The sequence below is a fragment of the Pseudophryne corroboree genome, chromosome 12, assembly GCF_028390025.1.
Source record: "Pseudophryne corroboree isolate aPseCor3 chromosome 12, aPseCor3.hap2, whole genome shotgun sequence".
NCBI classification, from domain to species: domain Eukaryota; kingdom Metazoa; phylum Chordata; class Amphibia; order Anura; family Myobatrachidae; genus Pseudophryne; species Pseudophryne corroboree.
This window is the reverse complement of record NC_086455.1, coordinates 675831-694818: the sequence shown is the minus strand read 5'-3', so window position 1 is coordinate 694818 and position 18988 is coordinate 675831. Positions and strand designations below refer to the sequence as shown.

General features: G+C 51.0%; 1 protein-coding gene across 2 annotated transcripts; it reads right to left on the bottom strand.

Moving 5' to 3' along the window:
• Nucleotides 1–73: 73 nt before the first annotated feature.
• Nucleotides 74–18363, bottom strand: CLK2 (CDC like kinase 2). Of its 2 annotated transcripts, none has more exons than XM_063946617.1 (13): nucleotides 18191–18363; nucleotides 6018–6193; nucleotides 5707–5935; nucleotides 4718–4814; nucleotides 4375–4441; nucleotides 4140–4256; nucleotides 1925–2091; nucleotides 1754–1848; nucleotides 1486–1612; nucleotides 1325–1407; nucleotides 1165–1244; nucleotides 992–1082; nucleotides 74–638 (listed from the first exon to the last, which is right to left on the bottom strand). In XM_063946617.1, exons 2-13 carry the CDS (start codon nucleotides 6191–6193, stop codon nucleotides 468–470), a joined length of 1500 nt encoding a protein of 499 aa, XP_063802687.1. In that variant the 5' UTR covers nucleotides 18191–18363; the 3' UTR covers nucleotides 74–467. The 2 variants fall into 2 exon arrangements, with proteins under 2 accessions (XP_063802687.1, XP_063802686.1); XM_063946616.1 differs by having other exon boundaries at nucleotides 18227–18362.
• Nucleotides 18364–18988: the final 625 nt, after the last annotated feature.

Here is an 18988-nt window from a genome sequence, read left to right as displayed (position 1 = left end):
CAGCAAGACTATAGGACAGGGACGCGCAGCACTGCAGGGGAACAGGCGTTTATCAGAGACAGAACCGCTCACATACAAACAGATTGTGTTTATTTCTCACAAAGACTGTACAAAACTTTATATATATAAAAACACTGCCAGATGCCCCGCAGGACGCTGCCCCCTCCCCTTAACACTGACATTATAAATTATAGGACAACTGTACAGGAGCAGTGTAGCCCACCCACCACCAGATGGAGCAGTGACAACACATCATGAGACGGAGCCATCTATTTACACGGCAGGCCCGGCTCACGTCACACGTGCGCCTTTACAGAATATATATATATATTTATATAGACTATTTCACATATTAACAGCTTTACCAGACTGCAAAGTGTTCAGTTCATTCTGTTTAAAAAATAAAACAATAAAGGATGAAGCACCAGGGGTTGTAAAGCAAAAGGTTTGGCGCAAGATGGGCGTCCTCATCGGCTGATGTCACGTCCGCTATCCCAGTGCTTTGGCGGGTGCGAGTTAAAGAACGGGTGTTTCAGGGCCTCTGACAGGGTGAGGCGTTTGGACGGTTCGTACTCCAGCAAACCCTCAATGAGGTCAAACAGCTGATGATGCTCCTCACTTTCAGAAACCATGTACCTCTGTAAGATAGGGAACAAGTCATGCCTCTCGCACAGTCCTGTCAGCACTTTATATGCACCGTTACCCCCCATGAGGAAATGCAATTGCCAGGGAAGGGTGCAACATGCCATAGCACTTAAGTGCCAGCAGCACCCTGTCTTATGCCCTTTGCCCTGGTCGCACAGAAGTGCTAGCTACCCTATGGGGCAGTAAACACTTGCGCGAGTTGCTGTGAAGTGTGGTGCCTAATTGGCTGGGCAAAGGATTCACCTGCTATTGAAACCCCCCTTATGTCTCCTTCCAGATCATCTCAGCAATCCCCTCATCCACTGCCACATTGTATGACAGCCCCCCCCCCCCAGTCCCTCCTTACCCTCAGCGCCTTGCAGTTCTCCCGCACGTAGCGCCCCGCAGACGTGTTCTCATCCCAGTCCAGTCGCCCGTGGTAGAAGTACTTCTGTTTCCTGATAGAGAAATGGTAACTAGGTGACAACGCACATGAAGCGCCCAGGAGGATTATAAGCAGTGTGTTTCACAATCGCTCACCTGGTCTTGCGGATCATCCGTGATGGAATTGGGCCCAGAATCCTCTCCATCATTGCCAGGTGCTCCCTGTTATCGTGCGTCTGCAGAAAGAAAAGACGGCCATGAGACACGGATTCAGCAGAGAGCTCACCGACGCGCCCCACCATCAGCGGAACCTCACCTGGAAGAGGGTGAACCCCACGTAATACTCGAAGACGATACATCCAATGCTCCACACGTCACAGGGCTGGCTCCAGCCCAGCTCTGAGAACAGGAAGAAGGGAGAGTCAGCCACACTGGGGTCACCTCAGAACACTGCAGCCCTGCCCGAGAAACACTCACCTAGGATGACCTCCGGCGCTCGGTAGTGACGTGTGGACACAATGGTGCTGTGGTGCTCATGATCAAACGTGGCACTGCCAAAGTCCACCACCCGAATATCTGTCTTCTTCACACATCTTTCATCTCTCTTCTTGGTGTGAAGGAGGTCACAGGGAGAGACCATAAGTACAAGAATTAGGTAAAGCCTGAGAGCAGCCCCATTCCCACGTGTCCCCCGGGGGTGGGGACAGGCTTAACGACAAAGGCAGGACAGAACCAGAACACCCACCTTGTCCATACTGTACGTCAGCTCAAAGTCCGAGCTAACAAAGAGGATGTTCTCCGGCTTCAGGTCCGTGTGCGTCAGCTTGTTGTCATGGAGAACTGGAAAGACAGAAGACATTACTACATCTGCCGGCCCACCCGGAAGACCCCATACCGCTGTACCGGTACCACTTACACTTCACAGCCTGGCACACCTGCTGGGCCATGTGCCGCACCTGGTGGATGGGGTACGGAAGATAGTTGTTTTCCTTCAGAAAATCAAATGTGCTGAGGCCAAGCAGCTCGAAGGAGATACACATGTGTCCGTGGTAGTCAAACCAGTCATACATCTGGACGCACAGACTGCAGAGAGCACAAAGCCCACTGGTTACACAGAGGTGCTGGGCGGAGGGGGCACCGTCACAGTATTCAGGCATGGGGAGCGGGTGGAGGCACAGTCACAGTATTCAGGCATGGGGAGCGGGTGGAGGCACAGTCACAGTATTCAGGCATGGGGAGCGGGTGGAGGCACCGTCACAGTATTCAGGCACGGGGAGCGGGTGGAGGCACCGTCACAGTATTCAGGCACGGGGAGCGGGTGGAGGCACAGTCACAGTATTCAGGCACGGGGAGCGGGTGGAGGCACAGTCACAGTATTCAGGAACGGGTGGAGGCACAGTCACCGTATTCAGGCACGGGGAGCGGGTGGAGGCACAGTCACAGTATTCAGGCATGGGGAGCGGGTGGAGGCACAGTCACAGTATTCAGGCATGGGGAGCGGGTGGAGGCACAGTCACAGTATTCAGGCATGGGGAGCGGGTGGAGGCACAGTCACAGTATTCAGGCATGGGAAGCGGGTGGAGGCACAGTCACAGTATTCAGGCATGGGAAGCGGGTGGAGGCACCGTCACAGTATTCAGGCATGGGGAGCGGGTGGAGGCACCGTCACAGTATTCAGGCATGGGGAGCGGGTGGAGGCACAGTCACAGTATTCAGGCATGGGGAGCGGGTGGAGGCACCGTCACAGTATTCAGGCATGGGGAGCGGGTGGAGGCACAGTCAGGCATAGGAACGGTAGAGTGGTTTAACAGTTACAGTCAGGCATGAGGGGGAAGTTAGTTACACACATAGGGTGCAGGAGAGGCACAGTCAGGCTTAGTGTGTGGTAGGAGGCAGTGTCAGGCATAGGGTGCAGATGATAGAGGTGACAGATTGAAGTTTGGGATGAGGCAGAATGCAAACGGGAAGGGGCACAGGGAGCAGCACAGTCACAGCCAAGCCCAGGGTGCGGGGGAAGGGGCACAGTCAGAGCCAAGCCAAGCGCCCTGCGGGGGGGAGGGGCACAGTCACAGCCAGGGCGCGGGGGGAGGGGCACAGTCAGAGCCAAGCCAAGCGCCCTGCGGGGGGGAGGGGCACAGTCACAGCCAGGGCGCGGGGGGAGGGGCACAGTCAGAGCCAAGCCAAGCGCCCTGCGGGGGGGAGGGGCACAGTCACAGCCAGGCCGCGGGGGGGAGGGGCACAGTCACAGCCAGGCCGCGGGGGGAGGGGCACAGTCACAGCCAGGCCGCGGGGGGAGGGGCACAGTCACAGCCAGGCCGCGGGGGGAGGGGCACAGTCACAGCCAGGCCGCGGGGGGAGGGGCACAGTCACAGCCAGGCCGCGGGGGGAGGGGCACAGTCACAGCCAGGCCGCGGGGGGAGGGGCACAGTCACAGCCAGGCACAGGCCACGGGGGAGGGGCACAGTCACAGCTAGGCACAGGGTGCAGGGAGGGGCACAGTCACAGCCAGGCACAGGCCACGGGGGAGGGGCACAGTCACAGCTAGGCACAGGGTGCGGGGAGGGGCACAGTCACAGCCAGGCCACGGGTGCGGGGAGGGGCACAGTCACAGCCAGGCACAGGCCACGGGGGAGGGGCACAGTCACAGCCAGGCACAGGCCACGGGGGAGGGGCACAGTCACAGCTAGGCACAGGGTGCAGGGAGGGGCACAGTCACAGCCAGGCACAGGCCACGGGGGAGGGGCACAGTCACAGCTAGGCACAGGCCACGGGGGAGGGGCACAGTCACAGCTAGGCACAGGCCACGGGGGAGGGGCACAGTCACAGCTAGGCACAGGCCACGGGGGAGGGGCACAGTCACAGCTAGGCACAGGGTGCAGGGAGGGGCACAGTCACAGCCAGGCACAGGCCACGGGGGAGGGGCACAGTCACAGCTAGGCACAGGCCACGGGGGAGGGGCACAGTCACAGCTAGGCACAGGGTGCAGGGAGGGGCACAGTCACAGCCAGGCACAGGCCACGGGGGAGGGGCACAGTCACAGCCAGGCCACGGGGGAGGGGCACAGTCACAGCCAGGCCCAGAGTAATGGAAGCCAGAGCAGTACATGTGGGGCGGGAGCACCGTGTCCTTACTGCTTATTATCAGGATCCTTCTCATTAATCTTCTCCAGGACATTGATCTCCAGGCGTGCCGCCTCCTTGTATTTCTCCACGTTTTTAATGATTTTTAGAGCGACTCTGGCTCCACCCCTAGAGCACAAGACAGGAAGCCATTAGCGCGCAGGCAGGAGACGGATACAGCCCAGAGTCCCTGCGGGGACACAACTAGTAATTAATAGCCGCCTCACAGGATCTTCCGCCCACTCACCTGCGATGGTCTATGCACTGTACCACTCGGCCAAACGTCCCCTCGCCCAAGGTGCTGACAATCTCATCTGTGAAGGGGAAGCAGAGAAGGGAATGAGTAGGGGGCTAGAGCCATTGATAGGCCACAATCCGTTACACTAGCTTCCTGCCCTCCAACTAGCAGTACAAGAACACTATATACAGTGTAGCTTTAATAGTAATAAAGGAGGAAGAGGAGGAAGAGGAAGGGGCATCTCTTTGTTTAAATAAAATCAAATAAACACAAAAGACAGACAGGCCTGCAGCGTCTCTGGGGAGGGGGTCTTAGAACTAGAGAGCTAAATTATGTTACGATTTGGCTGTACATCTTTCTTGTAGCCAGTCGCCGCTGCGATAGATCAGGTGACCCTCCACGTCGTCTTCCACACTCTTGGCCTGCCTGCTGCTGCTCTGGCGACTTCTCTGTTGGGACCGGCCCGTCAATCCCGGCAAAACACCACCATTCACCAGCCAATCAGATTTTCAAACCAGCGGCACATAGGTTGGTTGGTTTGGAAATTCACATTGTAGTTTGAGGTAGGAGGGTGTGCAGTAGATTCCCAGCCAATTCATACGGCACATAGGAATATATAACGATAGGGATATTGCAAGGGAACAGGTCAAGATACAAATACACTAACTCAGAAATAAAAAAAGAAAAGAAAAAAAAAATATAACGAAATAAAAAACATTCTGCGTATTTTCTCTTTTCATCGTTGTAAAAGCAGGAGCAAAAAGTAAAAATGTTGGACATGTCTTCACGTTAGTAACCAACCCCCTGAGGTGTCCCCTAAATATATGGTCTTCATTTACCTTCAGCAAGGGCCAGCAAAGGGTCGCCCAGTCTATACGTACACACAGGGGGACACAATCGATTGGGCCTCCGAGCCATTGCACCAGCAGTATTACTGCACCCCTACGAGCACTGGTGCCAGCACCAGGAACACCCCCCATCTATGAGCCTCTACAGCAAGTCATATGAGAAATCACAGCAGCCATGATGGCAGAGTAAGCGTAGCAAGGGACACCCGCTGGATCTCAGGCGCGCATATTCTGGGAGCAGGGCCAGTATGAGAAAGGTCACTCAGACTGGTTATAGCGAGGAGGGGGAGATTATACACTACAGCAGGCCTGGCCAACCTGAAACTACAAGTCCCATCATGCTTTGCCACAGTTTTGCTATGAAGGACTGCTGGGATGTGTAGTTTCAGGTTGGCCAGGCCAGTCACTTGCTATATACACACACAGCAGGGGTAGGGGGTAACTTACCCAGATTGGCTGTAAGAAAGAAATAAGGAGCCTCAGGGATACTCACCGATGTGGACTGGCTATAAGACCTTGTTCTGCGCTTCCTGCGTTTCTGCTTGCGCCTGTTGCTCTTGCAGCTCCGGTAGCTGTCGTCACGGGACCGTCGGTAGTCGTACGAGTGTCTGTATTCTACATTGTAGTAGATGTCCCCTTTGTCCCTGCTGTAATCATTCCTACGGTAACTGTCGCAGTATTTGCGTTCATAGGCCCTTCTGTCTGACGAGCGTGCTTCATAACTGCGGGAAGAGAACAGCGGGACTCATTACACGGACTGCATACAACTTACACGCTGCGGAGAGAAGCAAGGCCTGCACTCACCTGCGCGACCTTTCCTGGTAACTGTCACCATGTCTGTGACGTCGGTCCCGTCCTCTGTCACCGCTGCTCGTCCGCGACCTGCTCCTTCTCCGCCTGTGCTTGCGGCTTCTGTAACGCTCATGGTAGCTTCCTCTGCTGCCCCTCTCCGATGAACGGTACCGACGGGAGTGCGGCATCTGGGACAAGAGAAGCCTGCTCAGTAACGCAGCGTAACGCGATAGCGATTACACCCCAGCGCTCAGCCCAAAGCTCCTTACTGCAGATTCCCCAGGCACATCTAAGCCTGCTCTGTGCAGGGAGACTGGCTGACCCACCTTATAAGGCCACACCTCCAGTGACATCACTAGGTCACCAGACACATGATATGATGGGAATGTGACAGGTGAGAAGGAACGCTGCAGACTGAATATTGTGTTATATGACACCATCACTGGGGGTATTCTACAATAAGGGGCTAGATCATATTACAATGTGGGATATTTAGGAACCCGTAAGGGTAGTTTTATACAGTAAGGAGTATATATTACAAGGGGGAAGATATGACATGACACTATTAGTGTGGACATATATTACATAACGTATTAATGGAGAAATATATATACCCCCCCCCCCCTTAGTGCATATAATCTCATTATGGGCTGTGTAATATATATCCCACTGATAGTGTCACATCATATCTCATCTCCCCTATAATATATACACCTAAGTGTATAAACCACCCTTACAGTGTTCTATATATCCTACAATATAGTATCACCAGTTGCGTTATATAATATATATCCCCCCATCTAAAGTGACAGGGGATATACAAATATGGACGACCAGCACACACATGAAATAGACCCCAATGGGAGCTATACAGAAGACCATTAGCAGGGAAGGAAACAATATGGGCGATATAGGGCATGATTCAATATGACGGGAATTAGCTCCCAGGGCTATTCAGTACAGTGCCATGTAACACCCAACAACGGGATTTCTTCTTACACCCCCTGAAGGGATGGGATCAGAAGCCAATGACCATGATTTCTGCTCGTAGCACGGTGGTAACAGCATTGCACACTGTTGGAGAACGCCCGTTCTCCCGACAAAACACCCTGTTTAGTCCAAGAGACCGGACATCCTCTGACTTACTACTGCGCTGTATGAAAAGCGCCAGGAGCTAATTCCCAACACTATTCACCTGTCATGAGAGAGAGAGAGAGAGAGAGAGAGAGAGAGAGAGAGAGAGAGAGAGAGAGAGAGAGAGAGAGAGAGAGAGAGAGAGAGAGAGAGAGAGAGAGAGAGAGAGAACCAGTAATGTATGGCACTCGTGGCATGACGTAGATCATAACCTGAGTCTGCGTAATTCCTTATGCCGAGAGCAATGCCAGTGTGTACAGAAGTGTGGGCACCACTGGCAGCGTCTCCCCTCTGTAACGCAGCACTGCGTCAGCGCGCCAGAACGCTTTGTGACAAATATCACTTACAACTTGTGAGTCTCTGAGGAGATATAGTATGAGGGGGTAACCTATGACATCCCCCTCATATATTGTGTGTGTGATATGATACAATACAGGGGATTTTTATATATATATATATATATATATATATATATATATATATATATATATATATATATATATATATATATATATATATATATATATACACACATGCATAGATAGATATTAGTATAAGGGGGTAAGCTATGACACTAGGGGGGGCGTATAATTTGGGGGATATGTAGCAGTATGAGGGGGGATAGGATACAATACAGGATTATATATATATATATATATATATATATATATATATATATATATATACACACACATATACATATGCATAGATATTAGTATACGGCGGGTATGCTGTGACATTAGGAGGGTGCACACCATACAATACAGGGGGATGTAGATGAGGGGGCTGGGCATATGATACAATACATGGGAGGGAGATAGACACACATAGATATTAGTATAAGGGGGTATGATGTGACATTAGGGGGGTGCACACCATACAATACAGGGGGATGTAGATGAGGGGGCTGGGCATAAGATACAATACATGGGAGGGAGATAGACACAGATATTAGTATAAGGGGGGTATGCTGTGACATTAGGGGAGTGCACACCATACAATACAGGGGGATGTAAATGAGGGGGCTGGGCATAAGATACAATACATGGGAGGGAGATAGACACATAGATATTAGTATAAGGGGGGGTATGCTGTGACATTAGGAGGGTGCACACCATACAATACAGGGGGATGTGGATGAGGGGGCTGGGCATATGATACAATACATGGGAGGGAGATAGACACACACACACAGATATTAGTATAAGGGGGGTATGATGTGACATTAGGAGGGTGCACACCATACAATACAGGGGGATGTAGATGAGGGGGCTGGGCATATGATACAATACATGGGAGGGAGATAGACACACAGATATTAGTATAAGGGGGGTATGCTGTGACATTAGAAGGGTGCACACCATACAATACAGGGGGATGTAGATGAGGGGGCTGGGCATATGATACAATACATGGGAGGGAGATAGACACACAGATATTAGTATAAGGGGGGTATGATATGACATTAGGAGGGTGCACACCATACAATACAGGGGGATGTAGATGAGGGGGCTGGGCATATGATACAATACATGGGAGGGAGATAGACACACAGATATTAGTATAAGGGGGGTATGCTGTGACATTAGGGGGGTGCACACCATACAATACAGGGGGATGTAGATGAGGGGGCTGGGCATATGATACAATACATGGGAGGGAGATAGATACACATAGATATTAGTATAAGGGGGGTATGCTGTGACATTAGGGGGGTGCACACCATACAATACAGGGGGATGTAGATGAGGGGGCTGGGCATATGATACAATACATGGGAGGGAGATAGATACACATAGATATTAGTATAAGGGGGGTATGCTGTGACATTAGGGGGGTGCACACCATACAATACAGGGGGATGTAGATGAGGGGGCTGGGCATATGATACAATACATGGGAGGGAGATAGACACACAGATATTAGTATAAGGGGGTATGATGTGACATTAGGAGGGTGCACACCATACAATACAGGGGGATGTAGATGAGGGGGCTGGGCATATGATACAATACATGGGAGGGAGATAGACACACATAGATATTAGTATAAGGGGGTATGATGTGACATTAGGAGGGTGCACACCATACAATACAGGGGGATGTAGATGAGGGGGCTGGGCATATGATACAATACATGGGAGGGAGATAGACACACATAGATATTAGTATAAGGGGGTATGATGTGACATTAGGGGGGTGCACACCATACAATACAGGGGGATGTAGATGAGGGGGCTGGGCATATGATACAATACATGGGAGGGAGATAAACACACACAGATATTAGTATAAGGGGGGTATGATGTGACATTAGGAGGGTGCACACCATACAATACAGGGGGATGTAGATGAGGGGGCTGGGCATATGATACAATACATGGGAGGGAGAGACACATAGATATTAGTATAAGGGGGGTATGCTGTGACATTAGGAGGGTGCACACCATACAATACAGGGGGATGTAGATGAGGGGGCTGGGCATATGATACAATACATGGGAGGGAGATAGACACACATAGATATTAGTATAAGGGGGTATGCTGTGACATTAGGGGGGTGCACACCATACAATACAGGGGGATGTAGATGAGGGGGCTGGGCATAAGATACAATACATGGGAGGGAGATAGACACACAGATATTAGTATAAGGGGGGTATGCTGTGACATTAGGGGGGTGCACACCATACAATACAGGGGGATGTAAATGAGGGGGCTGGGCATATGATACAATACATGGGAGGGAGATAGACACATAGATATTAGTATAAGGGGGGTATGCTGTGACATTAGGAGGGTGCACACCATACAATACAGGGGGGTGTAGATGAGGGGGCTGGGCATATGATACAATACATGGGAGGGAGATAGACACATAGATATTAGTATAAGGGGGGTATGCTGTGACATTAGGAGGGTGCACACCATACAATACAGGGGGATGTAGATGAGGGGGCTGGGCATATGATACAATACATGGGAGGGAGATAGACACATAGATATTAGTATAAGGGGGGTATGCTGTGACATTAGGAGGGTGCACACCATACAATACAGGGGGATGTAGATGAGGGGGCTGGGCATATGATACAATACATGGGAGGGAGATAGACACAGATATTAGTATAAGGGGGGTATGATGTGACATTAGGAGGGTGCACACCATACAATACAGGGGGATGTAGATGAGGGGGCTGGGCATATGATACAATACATGGGAGGGAGATAGACACACATAGATATTGGTATAAGGGGGGTATGCTGTGACATTAGGGGGGTGCACACCATACAATACAGGGGGATGTAGATGAGGGGGCTGGGCATAAGATACAATACATGGGAGGGAGATAGACACACACAGATATTAGTATAAGGGGGGTATGCTGTGACATTAGGGGGGGTGCACACCATACAATACAGGGGGATGTAGATGAGGGGGCTGGGCATATGATACAATACATGGGAGGGAGATAGACACACACAGATATTAGTATAAGGGGGGTATGATGTGACATTAGGAGGGTGCACACCATACAATACAGGGGGATGTAGATGAGGTGGCTGGGCATATGATACAATACATGGGAGGGAGATAGACACACACAGATATTAGTATAAGGGGGGTATGATGTGACATTAGGAGGGTGCACACCATACAATACAGGGGGATGTAGATGAGGGGGCTGGGCATATGATACAATACATGGGAGGGATAATAAGAATTTACTTACCGATAATTCTATTTCTCGGAGTCCGTAGTGGATGCTGGGGTTCCTGAAAGGACCATGGGGAATAGCGGCTCCGCAGGAGACAGGGCACAAAAGTAAAGCTTTTACAGGTCAGGTGGTGTGTACTGGCTCCTCCCCCTATGACCCTCCTCCAGACTCCAGTTAGGTACTGTGCCCGGACGAGCGTACACAATAAGGGAGGATTTTGAATCCCGGGTAAGACTCATACCAGCCACACCAATCACACCGTACAACTTGTGATCTAAACCCAGTTAACAGTATGATAACAGAGGAGCCTCTGAAAGATGGCTTCCTAAACAATAACCCGAATTAGTTAACAATAACTATGTACAAGTATTGCAGATAATCCGCACTTGGGATGGGCCCCCAGCATCCACTACGGACTCCGAGAAATAGAATTATCGGTAAGTAAATTCTTATTTTCTCTATCGTCCTAAGTGGATGCTGGGGTTCCTGAAAGGACCATGGGGATTATACCAAAGCTCCCAAACGGGCGGGAGAGTGCGGATGACTCTGCAGCACCGAATGAGAGAACTCCAGGTCCTCCTTTGCCAGGGTATCAAATTTGTAAAAATTTACAAACGTGTTCTCCCCTGACCACGTAGCTGCTCGGCAGAGTTGTAATGCCGAGACCCCTCGGGCAGCCGCCCAAGATGAGCCCACCTTCCTTGCGGAATGGGCCTTAACAGATTTAGGCTGTGGCAGGCCTGCCACAGAATGTACAAGTTGAATTTTGTTACAAATCCAACGAGCAATCGACTGCTTAGAAGCAGGTGCACCCAACTTGTTGGGTGCATACAGTATAAACAGCGAGTCAGATTTTCTGACTCCAGCCGTCCTTTAAATGTATATTTTTAAGGCTCTGACAACGTCCAACAACTTGGAGTCCTTCAAGTCGTCTGTAGCCGCAGGCACTACAATAGGCTGGTTCAGGTGAAACGCTGATACCACCTTAGGGAGAAAATGCGGACGCGTCCGCAGCTCTGCCCTATGTCGAATGGAAAATTAAATAAGGGCTTTTATAAAACAAAGCCGCCAGTTCAGATACTCTCCCGGCCGAAGCCAGGGCCAGTAACATAGTCACTTTCCATGTGAGATATTTCAAATCCACATTCTTTAGTGGTTCAAACCAATTGGATTTGAGGAAATCTAAAACTACATTTAGATCCCACGGTGCCACCTTAGGCACCACAGGAGGCTGTATATGCAGTACTCCTTTGATAAAAATCTGGACCTCAGGGACTGAGGCCAATTCTTTTTGGAATAATATTGATAGGGCCGAAATTTGAACCTTAATAGATCCCAATTTGAGACCCATAGACAATCCTGATTGCAGGAAATGTAGGAAAACGACCCAGTTGAAATTCCTCCATCGGAGCACTCCGCTGCTCGCACCACGCAACATATTTTCGCCAAATACGGCGATAATGCTTCGCGGTGACTTCCTTCCTTGCCTTTATCAAGGTAGGAATGACTTCTTCTGGAATGCCTTTTCCTTTTAGGATCTGGCATTCAAACGCCATGCCGTCAAACGCAGCCGCGGTAAGTCTTGAAAAAGACAAGGACCCTGCTGAAGCAGGTCCCTTCTCAGAAGTAGAGGCCACGGATCGTCCGTGACCATCTCTTGAAGTTCCGGGTACCAAGTCCTTCTTGGCCAATCCGGAGCCACTAGTCTTACTCCTCTTTGCCGTATAATCCTCAATACCTTTGGTATGAGAGGCAGAGGAGGAAACACATATACCGACTGGTACACCCAAGGTGTTACCAGCGCGTCCACAGCTATTGCCTGCGGATCTCTTGACCTGGCGCAATACCTGTCCAGTGTTTTGTTGAGGCGAGACGCCATCATGTACACCATTGGTTTTACCCAACGGTTTAATAGCATGTGGAAAACTTCTGGATGAAGTCCCCACTCTCCCGGGTGAAGGTCGTGTCTGCTGAGGAAGTCTGCTTCCCAGTTGTCCACGCCCGGGATGAATACTGCTGACAGTGCTATCACATGATTCTCCGCCCAGCGAAGGATCCTGGCAGCTTCTGCCATTGCCCTCCTGCTTCTTGTGCCGCCCTGTCTGTTTACATGGGCGACTGCCGTGATGTTGTCCGACTGGATCAACACCGGTCTTCCTTGAAGCAGAGGTTCCGCCTGGCTTAGAGCATTGTAGATTGCTCTTAGTTCCAGAATGCTTATGTGAAGAGACTTTTTCAGGCTCGACCACACTCCCTGGAAATTTCTTCCCTGTGTGACTGCTCCCCAGCCTCTCAGGCTGGCATCCGTGGTCACCAGGATCCAATCCTGCATGCCGAATCTGCGGCCCTCCAATAGATGAGCCTCCTGCAACCACCACAGAAGGGATACCCTTGTCCTCGGCGACAGGGTTATCCGCAGGTGCATCTGAAGATGCGACCCTGACCATTTGTCCAACAGATCCCTTTGCATGGAATCTGCCGAAAGGGATTGCTTCGTAAGAAGCTACCATTTTTTCCCAGGACTCTTGTGCATTGATGTACAGACACCTTTCCTGGTTTTAGGAGGTTCCTGACCAGGTCAGATAACTCCTTGGCTTTTTCTTCGGGAAGAAAAACCTTTTTCTGAACTGTGTCCAGAATCATCCCCAGGAACAGCAGACGAGTTGTCGGCATTAATTGGGATTTTGGAATATTCAGAATCCATCCGTGCTGCTTTAGCACCTCTTGAGATAGTGCTAAACCCATCTCTAGCTGTTCTCTGGACCTTGCCCTTATTAGGAGATCGTCCAAGTATGGGATAATTAATACGCCTTTTCTTCGAAGAAGAAATATTATCTCGGCCATTACCTTTGTAAAGACCCGAGGTGCCGTGGACAAACCAAACGGCAGCGTCTGAAACTGATAGTGACAGTTTTGTACAACGAACCTGAGGTACCCCTGGTGTGAGGGGTAATTGGAACGTGGAGATACGCATCCTTGATGTCCAAGGATACCATAAAGTCCCCTTCTTCCAGGTTCGCTATCACTGCTCTGAGTGACTCCATCTTGAACTTGAACTTCTTTATGTACAGGTTCAAGGACTTCAGATTTAGAATAGGCCTTACCGAGCCATCCGGCTTCGGTACCACAAAAAGAGTGGAATAATACCCCTTCCCTTGTTGTAGAAGAGGTACCTTGACTATCACCCGCTGAGAATACAGCTTGTGAATGGCTTCCAAAACCGTCTCCCTTTCTGAGGGGGACGTTGGTAAAGCAGACTTCAGGAAACGGCGAGGTGGCTCTGTCTCTAATTTCAACCTGTACCCCTGAGATATTATCTGCAGGATCCAGGGATTTACCTGCGAGTGAGCCCACTGCGCGCTGTAATTCTTGAGACGACCGCCTACCGCCCCCGAGTCCGCTTGCGAAGCCCCAGCGTCATGCTGAGGCTTTTGTAGAAGCCGGGGAGGGCTTCTGTTCCTGGGAAGGAGCTGCCTGTTGCTGTCTCTTCCCTCGTCCTCTGCCTCGTGGCAGATATGAATAGCCCTTTGCTCTCTTATTTTTAAAGGAACGAAAGGGCTGCGGTTGAAAGGTCGGTGCCTTTTTCTGTTGGGGAGTGACTTGAGGTAGAAAGGTGGATTTCCCGGCCGTAGCCGTGGCCACCAAATCCGATAGACCGACCCCAAATAACTCCTCTACGCATCGCCTGTCCACTGTCGTGTCCATAAAGCTCTTCTGGCCGAAATGGACATAGCACTTACCCGTGATGCCAGTGTGCAGATATCTCTCTGTGCATCACGCATATAAAGAAATGCATCCTTTATTTGTTCTAACGACAGTAAAATATTGTCCCTGTCCAGGGTATCAATATTTTCGATCAGGGACTCTGACCAAACTACCCCAGCACTGCACATCCAGGCAGTCGCAATAGCTGGTCGTAGTATAACACCTGCATGTGTGTATATACCTTTTTGGATATTTTCCATCCTCCTATCTGATGGATCTTTAAGTGCGGCCGTCTCAGGAGAGGGTAACGCCACTTGTTTTGATAAGCGTGTTAGCGCTTTGTCCACCCTAGGAGGTGTTTCCCAGCGCTCCCTAACCTCTGGCGGGAAAGGGTATAAAGCCAATAACTTCTTTGAAATTAGCAGTTTTTTATCGGGGCACCCCACGCTTCATCACACACGTCATTTAATTCTTCTGATTCGGTAAAAACTACTGGTAGTTTTTTCACACCCCACATAATACCCTGTTTAGTGGTACCTGTAGTATCAGCTAAATGTAACATCTCCTTTATTGCCAAAATCATATAACGTGTGGCCCTACTGGAAAATACGGTTGATTCGTCACCTTCACCACCGGAATCAGTGCCTGTGTCTGGGTCTGTGTCGACCGACTGAGGCAAGGGGCGTTTTACAGCCCCTGACGGTGTTTGAGGCGCCTGGACAGGCACTAATTGAGTGTCCGGCCGCCTCATGTCGGCAAACGACTGCTTAAGCGAGTTGACGCTATCCCGTAATTCCACAAATAAAGGCATCCATTCTGGTGTCGACCCCCTAGGAGGTGACATCCTCATATTTGGCAATTGCTCCGCCTCCACACCAATAACGTCCTCATACATGTCGACACACACGTACCGACACACAGCAGACACACAGGGAATGCTCTATACGAAGACAGGACCCACTAGCCCTTTGGGGAGACAGAGGGAGAGTCTGCCAGCACACACCAAAAAACGCTATATATGACAGGGATAGCCTTATGATTAAGTGCTCCCTTATAGCTGCTTTTATATTAATATATTGCCATTTATTTGCCCCCCCTCTCTGTTATACCCTGTTTCTGTAGTGCAGTGCAGGGGAGAGACCTGGGAGCCTTCCTGACCAGCGGAGCTGTGACAGAAAATGGCGCCGTGTGCTGAGGAGATAGGCCCCGCCCCTTTTTCGGCGGGCTCGTCTCCCGCTATTTAGTACATTTAGGCAGGGGTAAATATCTCCATATAGCCTCTGGGGCTATATGTGAGGTATTTTTAGCCTTTTTAAAGGTTTTCATTTGCCTCCCAGGGCGCCCCCCCCCCAGCGCCCTGCACCCTCAGTGACTGCCGTGTGAAGTGTGCTGAGAGGAAAATGGCGCACAGCTGCAGTGCTGTGCGCTACCTTAAGAAGACTGCAGGAGTCTTCAGCCGCCGATTCTGGACCTCTTCTTGCTTCAGCATCTGTGAGGGGGCCGGCGGCGTGGCTCCGGTGACCATCCAGGCTGTACCTGTGATCGTCCCTCTGGAGCTTCATGTCCAGTAGCCAAGAAGCCAATCCATCCTGCACGCAGGTGAGTTCACTTCTTCTCCCCTCTGTCCCTCGTTGCAGTGATCCTGTTGCCAGCAGGAATCACTGTAAAATAAAAAACCTAAGCTAAACTCTCTAAGCAGCTCTTTATGAGAGCCACCTAGAATTGCACCCTTCTCGGCCGGGCACAAAAATCTAACTGGAGTCTGGAGGAGGGTCATAGGGGGAGGAGCCAGTACACACCACCTGACCTGTAAAAGCTTTACTTTTGTGCCCTGTCTCCTGCGGAGCCGCTATTCCCCATGGTCCTTTCAGGAACCCCAGCATCCACTTAGGACGATAGAGAAATAGACACATAGATATTAGTATAAGGGGGGTATGCTGTGACATTAGGGGGGTGCACACCATACAATACAGGGGGATGTAGATGAGGGGGCTGGGCATAAGATACAATACATGGGAGGGAGATAGACACACACAGATATTAGTATAAGGGGGGTATGATGTGACATTAGGAGGGTGCACACCATACAATACAGGGGGATGTAGATGAGGGGGCTGGGCATAAGATACAATACATGGGAGGGAGATAGACACACACAGATATTAGTATAAGGGGGGTATGCTGTGACATTAGGGGGGTGCACACCATACAATACAGGGGGATGTAGATGAGGGGGCTGGGTATATGATACAATACATGGGAGGGAGATAGACACACAGATATTAGTATAAGGGGGGTATGCTGTGACATTAGGGGGGTGCACACCATACAATACAGGGGGATGTAGATGAGGGGGCTGGGCATAAGATACAATACATGGGAGGGAGATAGACACACACAGATATTAGTATAAGGGGGGTATGATGTGACATTAGGAGGGTGCACACCATACAATACAGGGGGATGTAGATGAGGGGGCTGGGCATAAGATACAATACATGGGAGGGAGATAGACACACACAGATATTAGTATAAGGGGGGTATGATGTGACATTAGGAGGGTGCACACCATACAATACAGGGGGATGTAGATGAGGGGGCTGGGCATAAGATACAATACATGGGAGGGAGATAGACACACACAGATATTAGTATAAGGGGGGTATGCTGTGACATTAGGAGGGTGCACACCATACAATACAGGGGGATGTAGATGAGGGGGCTGGGCATATGATACAATACATGGGAGGGAGATAGACACACAGATATTAGTATAAGGGGGGTATGCTGTGACATTAGGGGGGTGCACACCATACAATACAGGGGGATGTAGATGAGGGGGCTGGGCATAAGATACAATACATGGGAGGGAGATAGACACACAGATATTAGTATAAGGGGGGTATGCTGTGACATTAGGAGGGTGCACACCATACAATACAGGGGGGTGTAGATGAGGGGGCTGGGCATAAGATACAATACATGGGAGGGAGATAGACACACACAGATATTAGTATAAGGGGGGTATGCTGTGACATTAGGAGGGTGCACACCATACAATACAGGGGGGTGTAGATGAGGGGGCTGGGCATAAGATACAATACATGGGAGGGAGATAGACACACAGATATTAGTATAAGGGGGGGTATGCTGTGACACTGGGGCGTATAATTTAGGGGGATAGGATACAATACAGGATAGATATATATATATATATATATATATATATACATACATACACACACATACATATACACACACATATATACACACATACATACATACATACACACAGTTATTAGTATAATGGGGGTGAACTATGCCATTAGGGCAGGAGTGGGGAACCTTTGGCCCTCCAGCTGCTGTTGAACTACACATACCAGCATGCCTTGCTACAGATTTGCTATTTGGCCCAGCTAAAACTGTTGCAGGGCATGCTGGGATGTGTAGTTCATCAACAGCTGGAGGGCCGAAGGTTCCCCATTCCTGCATTAGGGGGTCGCACACTGTATAATAACGGGGGGAGCAGCTGACCCCCGGCCGCCATTTTGTGTCCCAGTCTCCAGCGGCCGCCATCTTGAGCTGCGCTCCCCGCGGGGAAGCCTCCGTCCCTCGCTTTCCCCCTCACCTCACCCTCCCGGCGGATCCCTCTCGCTCCCCTCACCGTCCTCGCAGCCAGGCCGGTTCTCTTGTCCCACAGGAAGTCCGTGATGGCGGTGAGCGAGCCCGGGACTGCTGCCGCCCGCTGCTGCCACCTCCTCTCTTCTCCGCCTCACAGTGCGCGGGCCCGCCGTCCGTGCACGAGCACGTCAGCGAGCGCGCCCCGCCCCCGCCCCCGCCCCCGCCCGGCGCTGATTGGCCCGCCGCGCTCTCCGCCTGCCCGGAAACGTCCGCAGCCCGTCACGTGACTCTGGCTGGCGCCCCGCGCCACCATTTTGTGCCCGGGAACGTTGCCAGTATAATAGTATATATCCTGTGTATGCCCACATGCACCCTCAGGCCCGTATACTGTGTGTACGCCTGGCTGTGGTACTAGCCAGTGCCTCCCCACCCCGCATACCTTCCACTGAGTGACACCATCACTGCCACGCACAAGGGTGCCCGGCGGGGAGCAAGCGGGTGATAATTACCAGGGCCTGTGTAGGGACCCAGGGAAGGTGTAACCATGCAGATGCATGAGGGGTCCCGGCGGTCATGTGACCGATGCCAGAAGCCCAACACCCCCAGGAGACCAGCGCCGAGACACCGTCAGACAACATCCCTAAAGCGAATATTGGGGTGGGGGTTAGGGCCTGCGGTAGCCATAGCCAACACCCGGGAGGGGGAGAAGGGTAAATGACTTTCCCATGTCAGGATTCTCACTGGCAGGATGGTGGTAATTTGACCACCGGCATTTCATACCCAACCTTTAACCATGCCCCCCTGG

Bases quoted from the DNA above. Each gene is read 5' to 3' on its own strand.
- CLK2 (XM_063946617.1), bottom strand. From the start codon at position 6,193: ATGCCGCACTCCCGTCGGTACCGTTCATCGGAGAGGGGCAGCAGAGGA. The intron at 2,092-4,139 runs GTAAGGACACGG...TGCTCTCTGCAG, and splicing joins AAGGATCCTGATAATAAGCA to TCTGTGCGTCCAGATGTATG. The intron at 1,408-1,485 runs GTGAGTGTTTCT...TCCTGTTCTCAG, and splicing joins AGCGCCGGAGGTCATCCTAG to AGCTGGGCTGGAGCCAGCCC.